Below are 21,356 nucleotides of genomic sequence, written 5' to 3'. Positions count from 1 at the left end.
TGCTGTAGCCGGAGGTGCTGCACCGGTTAAAAATAAATACCATCCTGCTGTGGGCAGCTGGTAGGTACCTCCTGGGGCAAAATACCAACCGCTGAGCACAGGATTTTGCCGGCTGCCTCCGTGGGCAGGGCTTGCTCTGATAAACACTCGCTGCCCCTGCAGCACACAAGCTGAGCTCCCTGGAGGTGTTTCCTTGTGGATGGGTCCCTGCTCCTGCGCCCTCGGTAAGCTGCCCAAGCCTCTCTCCTCGTCCTCTTTACACACTGCTTGGGTTGTAGCACAGCAGGTTGAACTCCAGGTTTTCATCCCAGTGCCGGAGCAGGACAAAGAGCTGCTGGGCTGCGGCTTTCACGGTGGCCAGGCTGTATCCCTCCGGGAAGTCCTGGTTGCTCAGCCACAGGTTGGCCTTGGCAGCCACCAGCTCCCACTCGATGAAGTAGGAAGCCGAGCTGTGCTCCAGCCAGGCCAGGGCCACCGCCGTGGCCCACAGCATCCCCTCCGGCTCCGTCTGCTGCTGCAGCTCGATGTCGAACAGCAACGCTTGGACCTCGGAACCATCCTCCGAACCCCGGCCGCTGTTAGCTTGCCACTCAGCCGAGGCCGGCGTGCTCTCCGGGGAGGAGAAGCGGCGGATGGTGATGGCTGGTGGGGAGAGTTCCTTCTCAGCTTTCAGAGCTTTGGAGATGCTTTCCACGGCGCTGCCTGAGAAGTGGCGCAGGCGGACAGCGTCTTCCACGTGGCTGACGGGTCCCTCCGGCACCGCACCTGGAGCAACGTCTCTGGTGGTGGGACTCTTCCCGTGCCCATCGGGAACCAGAAGCTGCCGGCCAGAGCTGAGGCTCTTGTGCTCCGCAGGAGGACTGGCCTTCTTGGTGCTGTAGGAGCTGGAGGGGCTGAGGGCCAGGCGATGGCAGGCAAAGGGAGATGTCCACTTTAGCTTCTCCATGGGGATGTTGATGGCATCACAGAAGGCTGAGTTCATCAGAAAGGCACCGCAGGCCAGCTGCAGAGATGCCTGCAAGTAACGGTGGGCACATAGAGGAGCTCTGAGATACCAATTGCTTCTGGGAAGCTCAGGAAAAAGGCATGCATGGATGGAGCACTCTCCATCTCTGAACAGACCATCAGACATGGCCATCAGAGACAGCAAAAGGCAGGATCCAGGGGGATCCTCTTCCCCTCTGCTTCCCTGCAGTGACCACGCAACCCCGGCAAGACCTGGGAATGAGCTGCTCACCAGGGGAAGGTAGTCGATGTTCTCATTGTCACCCTCGGAGCTGGCTTCGCTTCCTCTGCTTGGAGATTTACTCATGAACCCTTTGGCAGCTCGAACCAGCAGCCTGGTTTTACTGAGGGTCAGCCTGCGGGAGGACAGAAAGGTGCCCATAACCTCGGTGGCCCTCTGACACCCACCCTCCTCTCCAAAAACCACCGCTGGTCCCCAGACACTGGCATCACACTCAGTCCCGGCTCTGGCCGGTGTCACTGGGGTGTCCCTCCTCTCCCCCTCACTTGTGTTTGCATCAGACCCACAGAGGTGGCAAGACAGTTGCTAAAGGCCGAGGAAGGCTGGCCCTTACCTAGCAGCAAAGAGGCTCTCGATGGATTTTGGGGCTTGTGCAGAGGAAGCAGACAGGCTCTGTAACGGCCCTGGGAAGAAACACGAAGCTGGGGGTAAAATGAGGTGCTACAGGAGAGCAAAAGGGAGCAGAGTACACGCCAGGACATGGGCTGGCTTGTTCTGCTGCTGAGACTTCAGAAAAACCCTTCTTCTCCCCCTACCTCATTTTTCCTATGTGAATAAGGAAATTTCCACACCTCTCAGAAAAGAACCTGGGAGAAATCTACAGCAAAGGCCCCTTCAGGCTCTTTCTTTTGCAGCCAGAAAGGAGTCAGGTCTTGTGCTCACCAGCCTAATTTTAGGTCATCAGGTTTGATAAAAAACCCCAAAACTCAACAGAAGTATTTGGTGAAAAGCCCAAACCATGGGCTTGATGGACCTGCGCCCCGGCAAGTACCGTCAGCCATTTGCCCTACCTTCGGGGAGACCGCAACGCTCCCAGCCCGAGGAGGAAGGGGTGCTGCAGGGTGACAGGCTGCTCTCCTCTGCATCTGCAACGGAGGAACCACATCAGCAACACCACCCAGCCCAAACAGCCATTGTGCCACCACATCGGGTGCGGCGTGGCCGCTCTCCCTCTCCACGGCGTTATCAGGTTAATGAGCCTGATTGGGGGCAGTTTTAATTCAGCTGCAGATCTGACAATGCCAAACAAAGTCCTATCCAACTCGTCTTCATTAGTGGAGGATTTGGTGACAAGCAAGTGTCTCACATCCCCTTGCCTCTAATTACACTCGGTTTCATCCCTCATGTTATCTGTGTTAGGGCTGCCAATTAACTTCCAAGCATTGTCAGCAGCCACTGCCTGTGATTTGGGGCTTTCAGAGTAAATTGCAGCTTCTTCTCCATTTATGGAGATGGACCTCAGCCAGACACACATCTGGTGAGCACCGTGTTCAAGGAGGAAGGCAGAAGAAAAAAAGACCAGAGATGTCCCTTCATAGACTGACCCACTGAGATCTGTAACACCAGGAAGGAGACGAACGCCCAAGGAATCTTACTCATGCTGTAAAATCCGTCATCTCCATTCTGGCCGCAAACTGACTGAGGATGTCCAGGGGAAAAGCCACGATGCCTTCTGTTTCCCGAGCTCAGGCTTCTCTGGCTGCCTTGCTTGGATGCCGCCCCTTGGCACGAGAGAAGGGAATTGCCAGCGTTAGAGAGGGACTGGCACACACAGGATGGCAACAAAACCCACAGAACTCATGAACAGATGAGCTTGGGCATCTCTGGGCCTCCAGACCTAAGAGCAGACCTTTTGGCTGGCCCAAGGGGAAGAGGTTCTCGCCACCAAGAGCGGCAGCCCTGCTGTCAGCCCACCCATGACCTTGGGTATACGCGTCTGGTGCTGAACCGAGCCATGGTTTCATAAGGTGTGCTCGGAGCGAGGTTTCTCAGGTGACACCCTCCCTCCCAGGACAAGACGTCATCCCTCTGCCAGCCCCACGTTACCTGTGTGGGTGTACTCCACGACGGTGGGCAGGTAGGCGTTGGTGCTCAGGTCCACTGGCATGAACGCCGTGTACTTGCTGATGACGTTGCACGCCTTGCTGGTGTGGACAGCGTTGACCTGGTACCGCCGCCCAGATCCTGCCATGGGCGAGACACCAGGGTTAGAGTCCACGTGCCCCATGGGCTCCATCCATCCCTCGGACCCAGCTCCCAGCACACCTTCCATGCTTGGGCTCCATGCCCAGCAGGGACTGTATCCCTCTAAACTCTGCCTACTGCTTCCTCTGCTCTCAGTTTACATTCACAGATCCACCTCATGGAGGAGTTTGACAAGACCCAGGGACACATGCAGCCCAGAGCAGCGATGCGTGGCTGCTGTTGGACCCTCTCAGTTTGGTGCCACTTCCCAGCTCCAGGTGACTAACTCCTTAAAAAGACTCAGTGTCACCCAGCAGGTGAAGCAGAGGAGCGCAAAGGAGCACGAGCTCGGGCACTGAAGCAGGAGAAAAGTGCCCGGCAGCTGGAAGCGGCTGCCATTTGGGAACTAGGTGAGACATTCCCTAGTATTTCCCCAGTGCCTGCCCTTGCATTAACTGGAGAGGCTGCTGAAGCTGTGGAAAGCCCACCCCGGCGCAGGGCAGGGTCTGCCGGCAGCCAGCGCGCAGGCTGGTGGGAGCCGCGCGTTACCGTGCTCGATTTCACACTCCCTCTCGGCAAGCTGCTCCAAGTCCCGGATGACCGACTTGGCTGCCAGGTGGTGGAAGGTCTCACTCCACAGGTCTGCGTCGCCCTCCGCCTGGCTCGCCCGCTCTTGGAAGAGAGGGTGGATATCGAAGGTGACTTCCCACTGCACGGGCTCGTTGCTCCTCAGCCCCTTCACCACCGCCTTGCAGAGGGTCCGGGGGGCGTGTGGGGAGCCGCCGGCAGCGCTGAGGTTGAAGTCCTGGGGCTCCCAGTCAGAGGAGGTCTCCGTTTCAAACGTGAAGGAAGGATGCTGGGCAGACTCTGCAAAGAGGGGAGATAATTAATCACATCTGTGGGAGCTGAATTCCCCGCTGCCACCAAGAAACCATAATTAATACTTCCTAATTTTTGCATGGTGGCACAGGGTGTGACGCCACGCCGCTGACACCCCGGCACAGACAGGTGAGGCTGGCCGTGCCTCCCCCTCCCCAGTTACCCAGGTCCCCGGGGCTCCGGCTGTCCGAGGAAGACCACAGGCTCCCGCTGGCATCCAGCGCTCCCAAGCCCCTTCCCGGAGCCGCTTGCTGCAGCCCGTCCGGCACTGGCGGGGAGTCGGCGTCGTGACAGAAGGACATGCAGCTCCGGTGGAGCAGGGACGGCCGCCGGGCACCCGCGCCGCGGATCCTCGTGGCAGAGACATGCGGGCTGGCTGCGAAGGGCTGAGAGCAGAGCAGGCGTCGGGGCTGGAGCCGGCGGCACAGACCTGCTCTGTCCCTCCTGTCCCATCCCGTCTGCTCCCTGCCCAACCCCAGCGCGAGGTGCAACCACACAGGTCGCTCTGTCAGCCCCGGCTGGGATCTGTGCCCAGCCAGAGCCCTCCGTCACACCTGCAGGGTGTCCCCAAGGGACCCCAGCCCCAGGGGCTCCTTCCCCAGACATGCAGGAGGTGAAATATGAGTTTCATCCCTCCAGACATTTTAATGACTTCACTTGGGAACCAAAGGAAAGAAGAGAGACAGGAAGATCAAGGACCAGTTGCTTAGTAACGAAAGGAGAGAGGCGCAGGAGATGGGGAGAAGGGAATTTTTATCATCTTTTTTTTCTGTGAGACTGTTTCTCCACCTTCGGGAGACATGAATCCCCCCCCTCCAGCATCTCGGGTGCCACATCCCGCACAGATGTCCCCCCCTGTGGCTAGCCGAGACACTGAGCTCTGGCTGTTTCCATCCCCACCCCCAGGGCTGTGGGAAGATCCCCCTAAAACCGACAGGCTCTCTCTTACCTTCCTAGCACAGCACCAGCACGGGACAGAGGTGGTAAGAAGTGGTGGATCTCAGTGCTGGATGGGAAAATGCTTTCTCTGGGTGGCAGGCAAGAACGTGGCCTCCATCACCACCTCATTTTTGATACTCAATGAGACCACCAGCTAAAATGGGAGGCAGGCAGCTCCAGGAGCTATTTACCAAGCTAATACTGAGATATTTAAAAGCAAGCCAGCCACTGAAACCCCTGACAGACCCTTTCCATTCAAAACCGGCTCCTTCTGCCCCAGCTCTCCTCCCAGCCGGAGGAAGCCAGCCAGGAACAGAGCTGGGGGTTTAAGCTGCTGATTGCCAGCGCTGACCTTTCCTTCCCAGCACGGCGCGTGTGGAGCTGAGCCGAGGGCTCACGTTCACACCCCTGAAAATGTCAAGCCCTGGCAGCCGGACTGGGAGCTGAGAGAGCTTGACTGGGAGCCCTCCCAGCACGAGGGATAGCAAAACCAGGCTGCATTTAATTAAGACCAGGAGGCATGCTGTTAACCGTTTACTGTCCTCCAGAAAGGAGTCGTTTCCACCCCTGCCTTCATGCTGAGCATCCTGTGGGCAGGAGGATGCTTTGTGGACCTTTGCAATGCAGGCAAGGTCACTGGTACCCCTAAAACCTACCACTGCCCGCTTTCATCAATCGATGCTGCTCGCCACCCTCACTGCTGCAGCCGGCGGGCAGAGGTCTCATTCCTCCCTGCAGAGCACTGACCCTTCTTCCCCTTCAACCCCTCCTCTCACCCCGCTTCACCCAGCCCATCTCTAACCTGCAACAGAAACCGAACGAAAGCCCCAGACATCCCGCTCCGAGTTTCCATGGGAACAAAAGCGCTGCTGGTCCTCCCAGCCCTGCAGATGCTGATTTCAGAGCCGAGAATCCTGGCGATGCCAAGGATGGGAGAAAACCATTCCTACCCTTCCACAGAGCAGTGGGAAAATCTTCCCAAATGTCACCTGCTATCTGCTGCAGGCAGGGCACATCACACGGACCAGCAGATGTATCATCACATGGGTCCATGTCCCAGCCTGGCGCTGCATATGGCTGTAGTTCTGGCTACAGCAGCGGGGGATCTGCTTCAGCATGGAATTTCTTTTTCCCTGCAGGGCACAGATGTGCCACAGCCCTAAGGAGGGTTTGTGTCGCATGGCCAGACTCGAGGGAGGTAAGAAGGAAGCAGCAGCCTGGGGATCAGACGAGCAGCAAGGTGGAGTTCCGGCCACTCAGAGGAAGGGAAGAGGCATTTAGCAAAGAAAAGCTGGGCTCCCCTGGGGAGGAACGGCTCTGGGATATCAGGATGGTGCTCTGCTCCCTGCTTGGCTCGTTTCTTACATGTTTGTGATGTGCTGCAGCACAAAGCACAGGCACATGTATATATATCTCAGAACTAGTGTGAGCCAGGCTCTTTCCTTCTGCATCTGAGATTTTCCTGCTGCTGCACACTGCCCTCCACCTGCAGGCGAAGCCTCTTGGGGGTCACATACCTGGAAATCCACCTGCCAGGGCTCGGGGCTGACCTGCTGCAGGTCCTGCAGGTGGGTTTTCCGAAGGGGGTTTTTCACCAGAGTGGTGCCGGGATCACTGGCTGTGGGCACCTTCTTGCAAGGCTCATGGTCAGCGATTTGGGTCGTGCTGTACGCCCGTCTCCTGGAGGAAGCCTTCATGTCTGTTCCTGCACGATGGGAGAGAGGATCAGCTCTGCTCTAGAGCAGGACCAGCCAGCACCATCCATCCCCCCTTGGCTCACGGTGGGCAGTGGGGAGCCCAGCCCTGTGGGTGCTCAGCCCTGCATGGTTTTAAGTGAAGCAAGGAAACCACGAAAGGAAATAAAAGCCTACACTCAAAATTCCTGAGGATGTCAGGAGGTTGGGGAGGCCTTGTCTGAGCAGTTTTCAGCCAGAAAAAGTCTGACTGCATTTCCCCAAACCTCCCTGGAGAAGTCAAGACAAAGGGTTTACTAATGAAATTTCATTAGCGCAGACATTCTCCTGTCAGAGCAAGAGTAAAATTTCATCTGGAAAGGCGTGATTTCTCATCGCTTCTGACAAGGTTGAGGGGATGCGCAGCACAGTTCCTCTCTGAATCCGAGGGAAGAACATTCCGTGAGTAACAGAGATTCCTCTGTCGCATGGCGGTGCAGCCAGTGCTGGGGTGCAACCTGCCGCTTTATGCCACATGCTGCTGACACAAGCGCCCAGCCAAGCTGTGATGGTGAGGGGGAACACCCTGGGGACAGGGACAGGGCTTTGGATCCATTCCCCCACCTCTCCTGACCTTGAACAGCAATGTGAGGGCTGGCAGGGAAGTGACTGCTTTGCAGGTGCAGAGATGGTCTAGCTGGGTTACCCATTTGCTTGTTCTTCTCCTCCACACACTGGAGGGCAGCTTGGGAAGCTTGGAAAGAATTATGTGGCCAAAGCTAGAGCTGCTCTGAAAATCCCTGGGGAAGTCACTTCTCCAGGGCTTCCCTTGATTTTCTGACAGGTTTGGATAAAGCATCCAAACCAAACCGACTCGCTCGAGCCTCGGGAGATCTGTCACCCCTCCTGCAAACCCCTCCGGTGCTTTGCAGAGATACAGCCAAAGTGACTTATTTGTCAGACAAGCAAATCAGCAGAGCAAGTGACAGAAGCTTCATTAGAAAGACAGGGGCATCACACCCATGTTTGTACAGAGGAAAATCTGACCGGTGTCCGTGTCTGATTCTCCCCCGGGATCTCTGCCCACCACCAAGTGGTCGGGGGCATGCTCGGCGGGGCAGCAGCCCTCTGAGTCTCTGGAGTGGTTCCAGCTCTCCACGCCTGCTCCTTCCTCTTGGGAGTGAAAGAAAACAGAGCTGCCCGACTCCTGGGAATGCATCATGCTGTAACGCCGCCTCTTGTCCTGGGAGAAAGCAGAGAGAGGAAACAGGTCCTACCACTGCATCCATCAGCTGGTTCCCAGCCAGGAGGAGCCAGTGCTGGTGCTCCAGCACCCTCCGTACAAAGTTCCTATTTCTCCCCAGTGTCTCACCCACCGTCTCCCTTGAGGGCAGAGTGAAAAAGCAAGGGATGTCTCCTGACTGTGCCCAAAGAGCGGAGACGCTGACTTGCGCTGCTCCCGGGACAGCCCCCCAGCCAGCGCAGCGTGCACTCACAGATCGGGGGTTGGAGATGTACAGGGAGGTGTCGCAGATGATGCCGTAGCTGACCAGGCGGTCACCAGGGAAGAGGCAACTGGTGCTGACAGGGGAAACTAACACCTCGGTGCTCTCAGGAAAGACCCACTCCACGGACACGTCGCTCAGGACCGGTGCCATTGCCTTCTTCAGCGACTTGATGATCTGAGGCAGAAAGCAGGGGGGAGAAGTTATAGAGCAACTGGCCGTGGTGTGTGCCACGGTACACGCGCCATGTGTCGCAGGGAAGGGGAACATTTCCCCAAACAAACCCATCAGCCGATTCCTCCCTCTCCTGACCTTAGACAGGAGCCTGCTCCCTCTTAGACTGCTCTGACACCCACCCTGGCACCCCCAGCCCCTTGGCACGGTTATAGGGCAGCAGAGCAGACAGACACTGATAAAGCACAGAGCTGATCTCACACCGCCTGTTTCCAGCTCACAGCAAGGTGGGAGCTTGAGGCCAGAGGTATCTTGCTCCAGTGCAAGGCAGCATCCCCTGCTCCCCTCCAGCACCCAGGAAAAGCAGTTAACCCTCACTTGTCCGAGCCCTAGCCCTGCCCCAAGCCCCAGCACCCACGCACCGACTGACAGCACTGCTGGTTTTGGTACAGGTCCTTGCTGGCACAAGCCACTGCCAGAGATAGCAGTGCTCTGCCAATTACACCTGTGGAGAAGACCAATATCCGTGAACATCTCACGGACAAACCTACCAGGGAGCCATCTACAAGAGCTTCTCTGCGCACCGGGGGAAGAGAACACCAGATTTAGAGGCAGAACAGCTCAAATATTCTCTATTGTTCACTGTTTTTTCCCAGGCTCAGGAAGACACCAAGCTGTGTTTTATAGGGCCATTAATTGATGCCTCAGACTGCTGAAGGCACCAAGCTGCACAGTCTGCAAAGCTCTTTATTAATAGCTCTGTAAAAAAAAAAAAAAAAGAATATTTCCCTTCACTGTCTTTGCTTTTAATTTACATCAGAAATGCTGATGCCGTTCTGGTTTAGAGAGGTTTTTGTGTGCTCCGGGTTCATGTAGAGGGGTGGACTGCTGAACTCCTTTTGAGATTGAGAACACAGGGGCCAGCTTTTCAGAGATACTTCAGAGCTAAAGACCCATTTCTCCCCGGGTTTAGTCATCCAGCGGATGATGGGCTGGGCACTGTGCCCTCACCAGGGGACAGAGCCATTCTTACACCGTATTTGAGGCACATCGGTTTACTCAGTCTTCACGGGGAGAGTGGAAAGGAAGAGGCTCCCCCCTTTGCTTTCAAGCCGGCTTAATAGGCAAAGCTATTGCAGCATATTCCTCTCCTTCAGACCCTGGGTACTTCTCATCTGAGCAATGCCAGGGCTGAGCCTGACTTCAAAACTAATTGGCTGCTTTGATGCCAGTTCCTCTGCCCTCGCCGGTGTCTGAGGCAGCAGCTACCTTTGAAGCTAAAGCTGCTGTATCGTGGCTATCGCTTCTCCCCATCCCCGCGCAGAGGGTAAACACACCCTCCCACTCCCTCTGACAGCCGGAGATGAAGATGCTCTTTCATCCCTTCCCGCTCACCCACCTGCTGCCGAGTGGGAGTTGGAAAGGCAGCACCAGGACGGGGAACGAGACCCACTAGTGAACCACAGCCTCCCCCTCGCTGAGCCAGAGCATCGCGGGAGCCTGCCAAGGTGCTCCCCTGGGAGCGGGCAGCCGTACCTTGGGCTGCAGCCTCTCGTCCTCCGCCAGGAACTCGGCGATGCCCCTGGACACGGCAGCCAGCCCCCTAACCAGTCTCCTGCAGGCGTTTGGCCCGATGCCGAAGCTGTAGCACCTGCAAAGGGACAGGGAGTGTCAGGATCCAGGGGACAAGTCGTCTCACCCCCCAGCCCCACGCAGCTCACCCACTCCCTGCAGGCAAAGGCTCTGCCCAGCTTTATCCTATTGCTATGCAGTTGTCCAGCATGTCTGGAGGAAAATAAATCAGCTCCTCCTTTAGGTGGCTGGCAGGAGGGTCAGGAAGCACCAGCCCGCTCCTCTCCACAAACTTCTGATCCCTTCCCCGAAGAGCAGCCTTCAGCTGTGACACTCAGGGGCTCCCCAGCAGGACCCCAAGCCCTTGCCTCCTCTGCAAACACAAACAATCTGCTTTGCTGCCAGTTCAGCTCTTTTCCCTGCTGAGTGTCTGTGGTCAATAGCACTAAAAACCCAATAATTATCTCTGCTCACAATTAAAATAAATGTTTTCTCAAGGAAGGAGGAAACAGCCAGGCGAGGCTGCTCCCCTGACTCCCAGCTCAATGAGTCAGGATTTGGTCTGGGCTGAAGCTGCAAACCCAGAGCCAAGCTGGAGCCTGGGCAGGGAGGGCAGGAGGCAGCAGTGCCTGCTGGGGGTGGATGCAGTAGGAAGCCAGGAGGGATGGAGATGGGTGGGATATGATGTTCAGCCAGGGCAGGGGAAAGCTGAGGAAGAAACCACCTTCAGCAGCAAACTGCATCTGCACGAGGGGCTTTTCTCTTAGAGGTTTTTAATTCCCAGCTGGCCGCAAATCTTAGGTCAGCCTCACACCCCTGTTAAATAAGGCTCTGATCTGCTTTTGAGACAGGGGCCATGCACATGGCTCAGTGGTGCGCTGGGCACTGCCTGCCAGGGTCACCTGAGACCACACTCCGACTGCATTTAGCCCACCACCATAAGCCTCTGCAGGAGTGAGGGGTGGGTTGCCCTATACAGCTGGGAAGCACTGAGACCTCCGTATAGGAAAAAAAACCCACAGAGCAGCTTCCCTGATAAGCCTTGAAGTCCGAGGGATGAAAAAGGAGTAAGGTTTTCTTACATTTTCCTTTTGTTTCATGCCCCTTACTAAAGAGGCAGAGGAGAAACCAGACCAGCCTGTCGTCAGAGCTGGGGAACCAGGCTGGGAGCTCAATGCACAAATTAGCTGCTTTTTACATTGCTCTTTTTCAGCATATTCGATTCTGCACAGCCCTATCCTGGAAGCAGCTGGGGCCAGACCCAGATGTGCTTTAAAAAAATAAAAAAAGCAGCAAGGAAGATTGTTCTGTGTCAATCTCTCCTAGCAGGAAGCATCAGACGAGAGCTTGTGAAGTTGTCAGCCCAATTATGCTGCTTTTGATTGTTTAAAAAGCATCTGAACTTCTGGGATCTGTTCCAAACCCTTTGAGGTTCTCCCATGGCTCATACCAGCAATCTCTCCTGCCTCTCTCTCTGAAGCAGGGATGTCTGTGAGATGGAGCCCTGTTCAAGGAGAAGAACGTCCCTCACCATGCCAGGCTTTCACCCCTGTGGTGGCCAGCCCTGCTGCCCTCCGTACCTGGTGGAGCACGAGTGGTTGCGCAGCAGCTCCAGGACCTTCCCCGTGTTGCTGATGGCCCCGTCTGTCAGCAGAAAGAGCAGTCGGGGATGGCCCCTGTGAATGGGCTGTCGAATGACCCACTTCAAAGGTGACAAGATGTTGGTGCCACCCATATCGGCCCGGATCCTCTTGATGCTCTCGCAGGCGATGGCCAGGCTCTCCTGCCCAAAGCAGCAGCAGAACCATCAGCCTCCGCACTGTGCCCTCCAAGCACCAAGGAGACGTGGTTTCCCTTCACCCACCTCACAGTAAGTCTGACTGACAGGGAAGAGGGTCTTGAAAGTGGATCCAAACCCAATGACGTTGAAGAGACACGCTGGCATCAGGCTCTTGAGAACGACCAACAGGGCATCCTGGGGGGTGGAAGCAAGCAGACGTCAGGCACACTGGACCTCTCCCTGGCTGCCCCAGCTTCACCAGTGAAAGCTCTGCCCAGACCTCACCTTGCCCTCACACCTTATTCCCACCTGCATTTGGCTGCAGGCTTTTGATAAGAAGACAACTGCTTCTTTCACATGCACTGCACCGAGAAAGCACTCCATACTACTCTGCCCTGTCCAAACTCCCTTAATGAGCTTTGGGTCCCAAAGCAGTGAGAAAAATGGGGAGCCTTAAAAAAAGAAAAAAAAAAAGAGCTGAACAAATTTTTCTGTTTGTTTTTAAGTGATTAAATTTGTGCTTGCAACACGGTACTGCAGCATGGAGCTAGTGGGTGAGAAGCAGAGTGTGAAATTGAGAAGTGCGACACGCAATGCATTTCAATGTCCAAACTTGCAGAAAATAAACAAACAGCTTCAAGTTACACAAAAGGAAAAGCCTCCCCCATCCCCAATTCCCTTGTATTCATAGCTGGCATCAATTAAAATAACTGGGAGAGACAGTTTTCAGCTATTTTCTTTACCAGAGGTGGTTATCTAACTTGCCTATTCCTGGTCTTTACGTAAGGGAAGAGCAATTTAAATCGTCTCAGACATCTGTGATGGCTGTGGACAACTCCAGGACAGAGCTTGTGTTAGCAGCAACTGGGCAAGAGCTACCCAAGGGGCTCCTGAGCTTGCAGGGGCAGCAGGAGCAATTAGCGTGGCAGGAGAGGAAGGCCAATTTAAAGCAAAGTGCTGGCAGTGTTCCGGAGCAGCCTGGTTCTCACTGTTTCTGTGCTGATCAAGGCAGACTCCTGCCAGTCTGCCTAGGGCAGCAGAAACCCTAGAGCCAGCCCCAAGAGAAGAGCTGCCAAGGTCAAACGAGCAAGAACAGCCTCCTTGCTTTGTCATACGCAGTGGCAAAGACCAAGTAACCGCAGAGGGGGGGTTCTGGGGCTGCACACAGAGAGCCCCCAGCCTGGGAACGGCCGCAGGGACATGGCTGGCAGGTCACTCCAGTCCCCAACCCCTGCAAGACTCAGCAGCAAGGCAAAGTCGGAGCACTGCGAGTCGGTGAAATAATGTACAAGAACGGGGCTGCCCTTTACCAGGCTCCAGAGTACTTTACAGCAAGCTGTTATCTCAAACCTACGAGAATATATTTATACCGCTGCTTCCCAGATGGCTCCTAGGATGCCGGCTCTTCCAAATCTCAATGCTGACATCCCATCTTGAAACTAATTACAAGGAAAAAAACCCCGAATTTCCAAATATTTCTGTTAAAGTGCTTCCCAAAGTGGGCAACCGATGCCTGCTTTCTGTTTCAGCAAGCAGAAAGATTTGTTGCTTCTTGTAAATATTGATCTCGATCCTGTGGCACTCAGCAACTATATGGCAACTCAATAAGGAGAGATGTTTGCCTCCAGAGAATTCAATTCCCAGTTATTAGCCGTGTTTTGCCAGCGAGTCCACCCAATGCTGGCACTGACTCTTCTCCTGGACTGGGAATGGGCTGGGAAAGGAATCAGTTGCAGGAAATTTCAAGCCCTGAATTTTCCACCCCAGGCACTTTTCCGAGTGCCCTCCTGCTCCGCAGCAAGCCGCGTCCTCCCGGCTGCAGGCAGCCAGCCCACACCGCCCGTCCCCTCCCTGTTGGCATCTCTGCCCCTCAGCTTTCCCCACGGCTCAGGTCTGAGCCCCGCCACAGCACTCATCCAGCAAGCTGAGGACGATGCAAATGTCTCCATCAAGCCTAACCCACCCAAACCCACTGAGAACAGTCCCCGCTGCCAGGTCCCTGGTGTTTGCAAGTCATAAACCAGGACAGGGGACACAGAAGAGGAACAGTGGGTTTCTCCCTTGAGGTCTCTCCTCCGAAATCTCTGATATCTCTCCCAAAATATTTTTCCAGAAGGGGAACAGCCATTTTCCTGTTTTTACAGCCCTCCTGCAGACAGGACTCCCAGGTCAGGACCTGTTGGAGAAGGGCTCTGTCCCTGCAGGGTCCCCATCCCCACGGGACAAAGCAGCCTCCGCGGAGGCTGCAGAGATGCGGTGCCCAAACCCAGCCATGCTGTGGGTCCGAAAGCAAAGACCTGGCCTGGGGCAGAGATGCCTCCTGATTCCAGCCTCCGAATCCTGCTGAGGGAAGGGGGTACAAAGCTCAGAGATATCCTGGCTGCTTTGGTGGATGCAGGGAGATGGGACAGCCTCCCTATCCCAGAGGAGCTCTTGCAGCCACCTTTGGGCTCCCTGGCATCCCAATCCTTGCTGCCAGCAGTGGCCATCCTCCCGCAGTTCCCATGGAAACTGGAGACAGATGGGTAAGGAGGTGGGCTAGGAGGTGGGCAAGCTCAAGAAGTGGGCCTGTGTGAACCTTGTGAGGTTCAACAAAGCCAAGTGCAGGGTCCTGCACCCCGGTCACGGCAACCCCCGGTGTCAATACGTCTGGGGCTGAAGGGATCGAGAGCAGCCCTGCGGAGGAGGACTTGGGGGTGTTGGTGGGTCCCCGGTATGAGAAGGACACGGAGCTGCTGGAGTGTGGCCAGAGGCGGCCACACAGTGACCGGGGGCTGGAGCCCCCCTGCTGCGGAGCCAGGCTGAGGGGGCTGGGGCTGCTCAGCCTGGGGGAGAGACGGCGCCGGGGGGGCCTTGGGGCACATAAAGGTACATAAAGGGGCTTGTAGGAAAGATGGGGACAGAGATTTTAGCAGGGCCTGTTGTGATAGGACAAGGGGTAATGGCTTTAAACCAAGAGGGTAAATTTAGACTAGATATAAGGAAGAAATTTATTGTGATGAGGGTGGTGAAACACCGGCACAGGTTGCCCGGAGAGGTGGTAGGTGCCCCATCCCTGGAAACATTCAAGGTCAAGCTGGACAGGGTCTGAGCAACCTGATCAAGCTGAAGATGTCCCTGCTTGCTGCAGGGGTGGGACTAGGTGACCTTTAAAGGTCCCTTCCAGTCCAAACTGTTCTGTGTCTCTATGAAGATGCTTCCTGCTGCTCACCCTGGGCAGCAAGTGCTGCAGGAGGGGGTGCAGCCCTACCCAGGGGAGCATTTGGGTCCAAATCTGGGTGGCACTTGTGTTAGGAAAGGGTGTGAGCAGGACACTGGGGACACACCAGCTCACTCAGTCTCTCAGACACCCAAATGCAACTGAAGCCCTCAGATGAAGCCTGCCTCTGCAATTCTCTCGCTGTCCCCAACAAAGATGCACGGGGCAGCACAGACCCATGCCCCGCTCGGGAGGATGCAATATTCACCAAGCTGTTGGGGCTTACCTGGGCCTGAAAATTAAGACAGAAACTTTCCAAGAGAGCTTTTTGCCAGATCCTGCAGCTTCTCACTGACACCTGCCAGCTGGCAGGCATCAGGCACCAACCTGGCCTCCAAAGCACCTTAGGCAAGGATAACGATAATTAAATAGTTACCGGAGTGATGTCCCCTTTGATGGACAGAGCGGTCCCCAGCAGGTTCAGGGCAGGGACCCCTCTAGATCCTTCAGGCAGCGGCACAAAGCCAAGCCCAGCTCTCATGAGGCAACCTGCAGCTGGGTAAGAGTCATAACTGACAGAGGAACCTCAGACCCACAAAATATCACAAGAAGGCCTTTCTATGGCCCTTGTTTGATCCAGAGGTCTCAGCACACCTCTCGTAATCCTCCACTAGACTGCTGGTGTTCATTTGTGTTTGAAACAGGACGCAGCATGTTCAAATGACTTCTGCGAGTGCACAGAGACAGCCACCAGCAAAATGTCTCCTAACGCGTGGACAGCACATCACCCCGAAGCTTCCCTTGGAGCTCCTGGGAGGTTTCCCCCTAGGCAGCAATCACCCCAAGCCCTTGTGGAGACACAGAGAACTGGAGAAGGGATGCACAAGACATGCACACCAGCAAGAGGGGGAAAGAAAACATCTTTGCATTTGACGTGCTGATAGGAAGAAGGGGAACAGAACCGGGGAGAGTCAGCTTCGCTGCAGGTACCTAACAAGTCGCACAGTTGACATGACTAAAGCTACAGCATGTAATTACCCCCCAGCCCCTCATAATGAACACTCATCAACGCTCAGCAACCCCCACTGCTCTCTAATATTCATCCCTCATTGGCACGCAGGCACTTCCCCTCCTGCGTGGTACCTTGACGCGTTTGATGTTCACACTGCTCATGCTTCTGCTGCGGTCTATGAGGAAGATAAATTCTCCTTGCGCTTTCCGGAGGTCTGGCTGGATGGTCCTCAAGTCAGGGCAGAAGTTGAGCATGATGACGGGGTGGTGGGGGATGTCCTTATTCAGTCGCTTCCTGATGATTTCCATCTGCAAGAAAGAAGGAGAGAGCTCGAGAGGTTGATTTTTCTGCCCTTTTCCCTCCAAGGGGAAGCAGAACAGGGCTGCCTGCCTGAAGATGTAAGCGCGTGGCCTTTTGGGGCAGGGATCGGCTTGTTCTGGCCTCAGTGGTGACAGCACCTGAGCTCAGGATGCACCACAGCTTGTTCTGTCCACACCCCCTGCGGAGCTGCTCCGTGGGTGAGCGGGATTCCTGCCTCCTCCCAGGCACGGTCACACTTTGCCCAGGGACAAAGGCTGGCAGAAAGGTTAAATCGGGGACCCCAGCACACACGGAGCAGCTGCACGCTCGGGGGAGAGCCTGGAGGAATGAAAAGACCTGCCCCTACGCAGCACCTTGCAAGACTGATTCCCCAAACATTTCATTAGATCCCTCCTGAAAACCTCGTGCAGTTTAATACCGCACCGAGGCACGCTGCAGGTTTTGTCCATGGTCACTCAATAATGAAGCGCGAGATACAGCCCTCAGCATGCTGTATGAACTGCTGCCACTCATTCCTGCAGCCCCCGCTCTGCTGTTTTTTCTGACCATTTCTTTTGTCATTTTTCTTTGTATGGATTGAAACGCTTTGGAAAGCCAAATCGGTTGCTCAGGACATTGTTCGATAGGAACCCGCATGATATATGTCTCTGTCCTGCACACAGCTCTAATGGCTCTCTGCATTTTCCCTCATTCTATTTCAAGGATCAGTCTTCATTAAAAACGTGATAAAATTAAACTGGAAAAAAAGCCTCTCGCGAGGGGTTTATAGTCTGCTATTATGTGTGCACAAAGCAGTCCCGGGTTCACGGTCTCAGCTCGGTGAATCAGCACATCACTGCTTTCGAGGGAGCCCCGGGACCCCATGGCAGCCCATGGCCTTTCATCCCGGGGTCTGTGGCATGGAAACATGTTCCACAATAAGCAGCTCGGTCCTCAGGGGCTTTGTTTGCCTTTTTTCTCCTCTTTCAAAGGCTGCTGTTTCATGCAGGTTTCACCAGGAGTAAACCAGACCCCAAATAACCAGGCTTTTTTCTCCAGCCGTGAGTCATATTCCTAGAGCTCCGAGCTAACGACCAACCTTTATTTTACGTAACTCACTAAACTCAAGCGTCCCTGTGGATCAACACATACACATGAGCTCTACTTTTGGCTGCACTGCCTGAGTGCTGAGTGCCTCTCCATCCAAGGACCGAATCGTGGCCCTGGACCTACCCGCCACACTCCCTGGGATTCTCTCAGGGAGCCAAGACATAAAATCCCTGTGTGATCGGGATGAGCCCATCACCTGGATTTCCCAGAATGGATTTTACGTGTGAGCCTTCAGTAAACAGCCTCAGAGCTGCTGCTACAGGTCAGCCAGAAAAGCGAGCATCTCACCCGCACCATCTCTCCTGCTCACCTCCCCTCCCCTCTGTTCCCCTTCACCCGTTATCCAATTACAGTAAACTAATCAGTTCTTGTCGACCGGGGACTTGATTCCAGTGTGCATTCATCCCCACCACCCTGCTGGCTGACGAGCATCCAAGGCTTTTGCATAACAAACCGAGGGAGGAGAATTAATTATCATTTACTGCTGAAATTTCTGGGCTAATTTAATTTAAGCCGAGAGGTGCCCAGTGTCACGCTCTGAGCAGCAGCGATTCCAGCCCATCATTTACCCCAGATATTCAGGGCATTTTCTCTGCTTCTTGCCCTTCTCCATGCAGTTGCTTCCCAGTCCTCCTGGGGCAAAGAGGTAGGTTTCCTGCAGGGAAATGGCTCTGGAATGATCCCCCCCTAGATAATTTGACATGCTAAAGACACAGAAATAATTAGAGCCATCTGAGCTGTAGCGTGGGAGTTTCATTTCGTTCCACCTGCCGCATGCTGAACACAATTAGAGAAGATGCCTGCCGTGCGAGCAAGCGCAGTCCTGATCCTGCATCGCGCTGCAAAAGAATGCGAAGGGCAAAAGGAATAAGAAGAGGGTCGGTGTGTCTCCAGTGAAAGGAGAAATCACAGCAGCACAGGGAAGCACCTCTGCAGCAGGTTTGGGACGTCTGCCAGGTGGGCGCTCAGGCACATGGAGGAGTTTAAGGGGAAATGAGCATCCCCGGTCGCAAACGAGAACGTGGGTGCGGTAGGTGCAGTAAACCAGGGAACTGACACAGTACACCCAGGGCTGGGGCTACACAAGTGCGACGTCTGCCTTAGGTGAAGATGCCCACCCTGGAAATTCAGAGGGCTCGGGCCAGTCCACTCCTGCTCAGTGATCCCAGACACACTGACATGGCAGCTCAGAAGCGCTAGGCTGTCACTCACTGCTTCAGAATTGCTAAAAGATGAGGCACAAATCCCAGAGCAGATATTTTTCTATTTGCTGATCAGCAGAACAAAGAGAAGTTTCTCCTACCTTGTCTTCAGTTCAGCTCATTATTCCAAGTAAAATCACTTATTTCTCTCTGACAGCTATCCAGAAACGGTAAACATTTACTGAGCAATTAAAAGAATATTTTATTCTATGTCATTGCAATAATTATGATACCGTTAATGCTATAACAATGTACCTATCTAATTATGCTATGCTAGACTAGTACTAATTATACACACAATAACCATCTCAGAGCTTCTTCCACACTCAGTTTACCAGAAGCACTGCAGAGTTTTCCCCTCTTCCTCCACATCAGCCCCTCTCCGAGGTAGGATGCTGCAGAGCTTATTGGGCCAGTGCAATATCTGGTACTGCAAGCAAACAAGCAGTCATGTGCTTGCTCAGCTCCAGTCCCACGGAAAACCCCAGCTAACCCCTGCAGCTTTTGCTTCTCACCTTTTTCTCAGCACTGGGGTCTTTCTTAGTGCCTTTAATGAAATCATTCTTCCCCTTCAGGTGTCGTTCATACTCTGCAGGTGTCATATCACCTTCCTCCATTAAGATGTGAGGCATGTGGGGCTCTGGAAATGCAGAGAATCGGGTGAAAAACAGCCTTTGCTAAACTTCAGGTTCGGCAGAGATGCAGGTTGTGGAACCAGAGTGCTACATCTGAGCTTGGGCAGCGTGGACAACCTCACAAGGGTCCAGGGTTCTCTCCTAGAAAGCCTAACCCTTAACAATATTTGCAAAACCAGAGCTAATCCAGCTGGCTCTAGCACTATGGGGGAGGGTCCTCAGAAGGGGCAAGACCAGCAGAGAGGAGACAGAGCCCACCTACCACTTGGATGGATCAGGATCTCCACGGGTCTGTCAAAGGTGTGCTTGTTGGCCAGCGTGATCATGATGCTCTTGGCGGAGCGAGCGGAGGGGTCAGCGTCCGCTCGGATCTCGTGCGTAGGGCTCTCAACACCTGCCCGGGGAAACCGAGGTGCGGTTAGGGACTGAGGATGGGGAAGACCAGGGAGAAGAGACAGCAAGATGGCTGAGGACAGGAACCGAGCGGACTGTGCAATGCTTCTGCCATAGCAACACCCCACGCTAACATCAGCACTGTAATGGCAAATCCACCCCAGCACGGTTAACTTGCCAAAACAGACTCCACGTTTTGGCAGGGCAGAGAAGGAGGAAGATTGTGGACATTGCCTTGAGGAGGTGATAAACCAGCCTGGTGCAGCAGGACAGCTCCACCGCTCCTACCTGCCAGCAAGCACGGCCCCCGGATCTCCAGGTGGAAGCTGAACTCGTACTCGAAGGGGTTGGTGGCCTCACGCTCCAGCAGCTGAGCCAGGCAGAACCTGCTCCCGTGCTCCTGGCTCCCCGATCCACAGTAGTGCTTCTCCCTGCTGGTGAGATGAACCCAAATCACCCCTGTGCACATGGTGATATCCCCCCAGGGACTGCAGATCTGCTGAAGGTAAAGCCTGCAGCAGCTCCTCAGCCTCCCGCAGCAACAGCAGGCTTCTGCTCTGCCAGCCCCGCACCCCCCAGCTCAGTCCTAGCCAGAGCCCACCCCGTGGGTCTTCGTACGTTCGGAGCTGGTGGCTGGAAAGGCTGCTGGCACTCTCCAGGCTGGGCTGGGGGACCCTGGGGACACACACAGCTGGCAGAAGGACCCTCACAGCCCCACTGGGCAGTGTCTGCAGCTCAGAGGAGGTGCTGATGAAGATGGAGATGCTTTCCAGGGGAGGAATCATGCCCAGGTTAGCCACAAAACCAATCCTCTCCAAGTCCTCATCCATCATGATCCTTCCTGCACAGAGAGAGGACCACACCAGGGAGACACAGTGTCACAACCGTGGAAAATGCTCCTCTCCAGGTCTCCCACGACCACCCCAGCCCTGGAGCAAATGCCCAAACCAGCCCTCACTGCACACATCAGTACTTCTCTAAAAAGCTCTCCAAACTAGATGAGACTGCCACTTTTGGCAGACACCACAGGGACACGAGCACCACAACCCAAGGCTCAGCCTTTCAAAAGGAGCCCCCTCGATGCCATGGCATATGACAACCTGCCACCTCCCCGTTCCTTTCCCCCTGCTTTTCTTCCCCACGTTCACTAAAACGCCCCCGATCCCCTCACCGCTTCCGTCACGAGCTTTTCCATCGGGGAGGCTGCAGCTGTTGAAATACATGTCATCTATCTTGGCTTTATCTTTGATCTGCACTGTCACGGCACGCTGGGACACGGCAGCCTCGAACCCCACGACGGTGGTGCACTCATCCAAGGGGTAGACAAAGAGACCTGAGAGCCAGAAGGTTTTTTAGCAACACCAAACACTTGCCCAGACCCAACAGCCAGGATGGCAGCAGGGCAGCTCCCTCTTGGCACAGCCCTGCATGCTCGTGGGATTTTTCCAGCTTAAAAAATTGTAGCCTTGGACTGTGAAGGGTACAATTGAGGACTCGCTACACTTGGTTACTCGTCCTGCAAGCATCTACAAACTTCAGGCACGCACAGAAACCTGGCGCTGAGATATCCCTGGCTCTAAAGCTCCCGTAGTAAGTAGCTCTTGCACTGGGAGCTTTGCCCCTTGAAACTCGCCTTCAAAAGCCTGAGCTTCTGGGTTGCAGTAGGTGAGCAAGGCTGTCATCCCGAAGGCATAGCCACTGACGCACGATGTCACCTCCGACGCGGTGAGGGGGATCGGGGAGCAGGTCGTCCGGTTAATCAGCCCTGGCAT

At 55.0% G+C, this 21,356-nt stretch overlaps 1 protein-coding gene across 1 annotated transcript; it reads right to left on the bottom strand.

The window, feature by feature from the left end:
* On the bottom strand, window positions 1-21,356 carry VWA5B1 (von Willebrand factor A domain containing 5B1). The gene is made up of 22 exons (XM_056332570.1): window positions 21,218-21,356; window positions 20,756-20,917; window positions 20,203-20,425; window positions 19,873-20,015; window positions 19,454-19,585; window positions 19,072-19,196; window positions 16,082-16,252; window positions 11,818-11,928; window positions 11,534-11,736; window positions 9,918-10,032; window positions 8,189-8,384; window positions 7,750-7,950; window positions 6,547-6,728; window positions 4,254-4,476; window positions 3,761-4,078; window positions 3,074-3,211; window positions 2,623-2,748; window positions 2,038-2,112; window positions 1,581-1,650; window positions 1,238-1,361; window positions 766-1,015; window positions 1-702 (listed from the first exon to the last, which is right to left on the bottom strand). Exons 1-22 carry the CDS (start codon window positions 21,354-21,356, stop codon window positions 257-259), a joined length of 3,873 nt encoding a protein of 1,290 aa, XP_056188545.1. The 3' UTR covers window positions 1-256.

The sequence above is a fragment of the Falco biarmicus genome, chromosome 3 (assembly GCF_023638135.1).
Source record: "Falco biarmicus isolate bFalBia1 chromosome 3, bFalBia1.pri, whole genome shotgun sequence".
In the NCBI taxonomy this organism is placed as follows: domain Eukaryota; kingdom Metazoa; phylum Chordata; class Aves; order Falconiformes; family Falconidae; genus Falco; species Falco biarmicus.
This window is presented reverse-complemented; position numbering and strand designations above follow the sequence as displayed.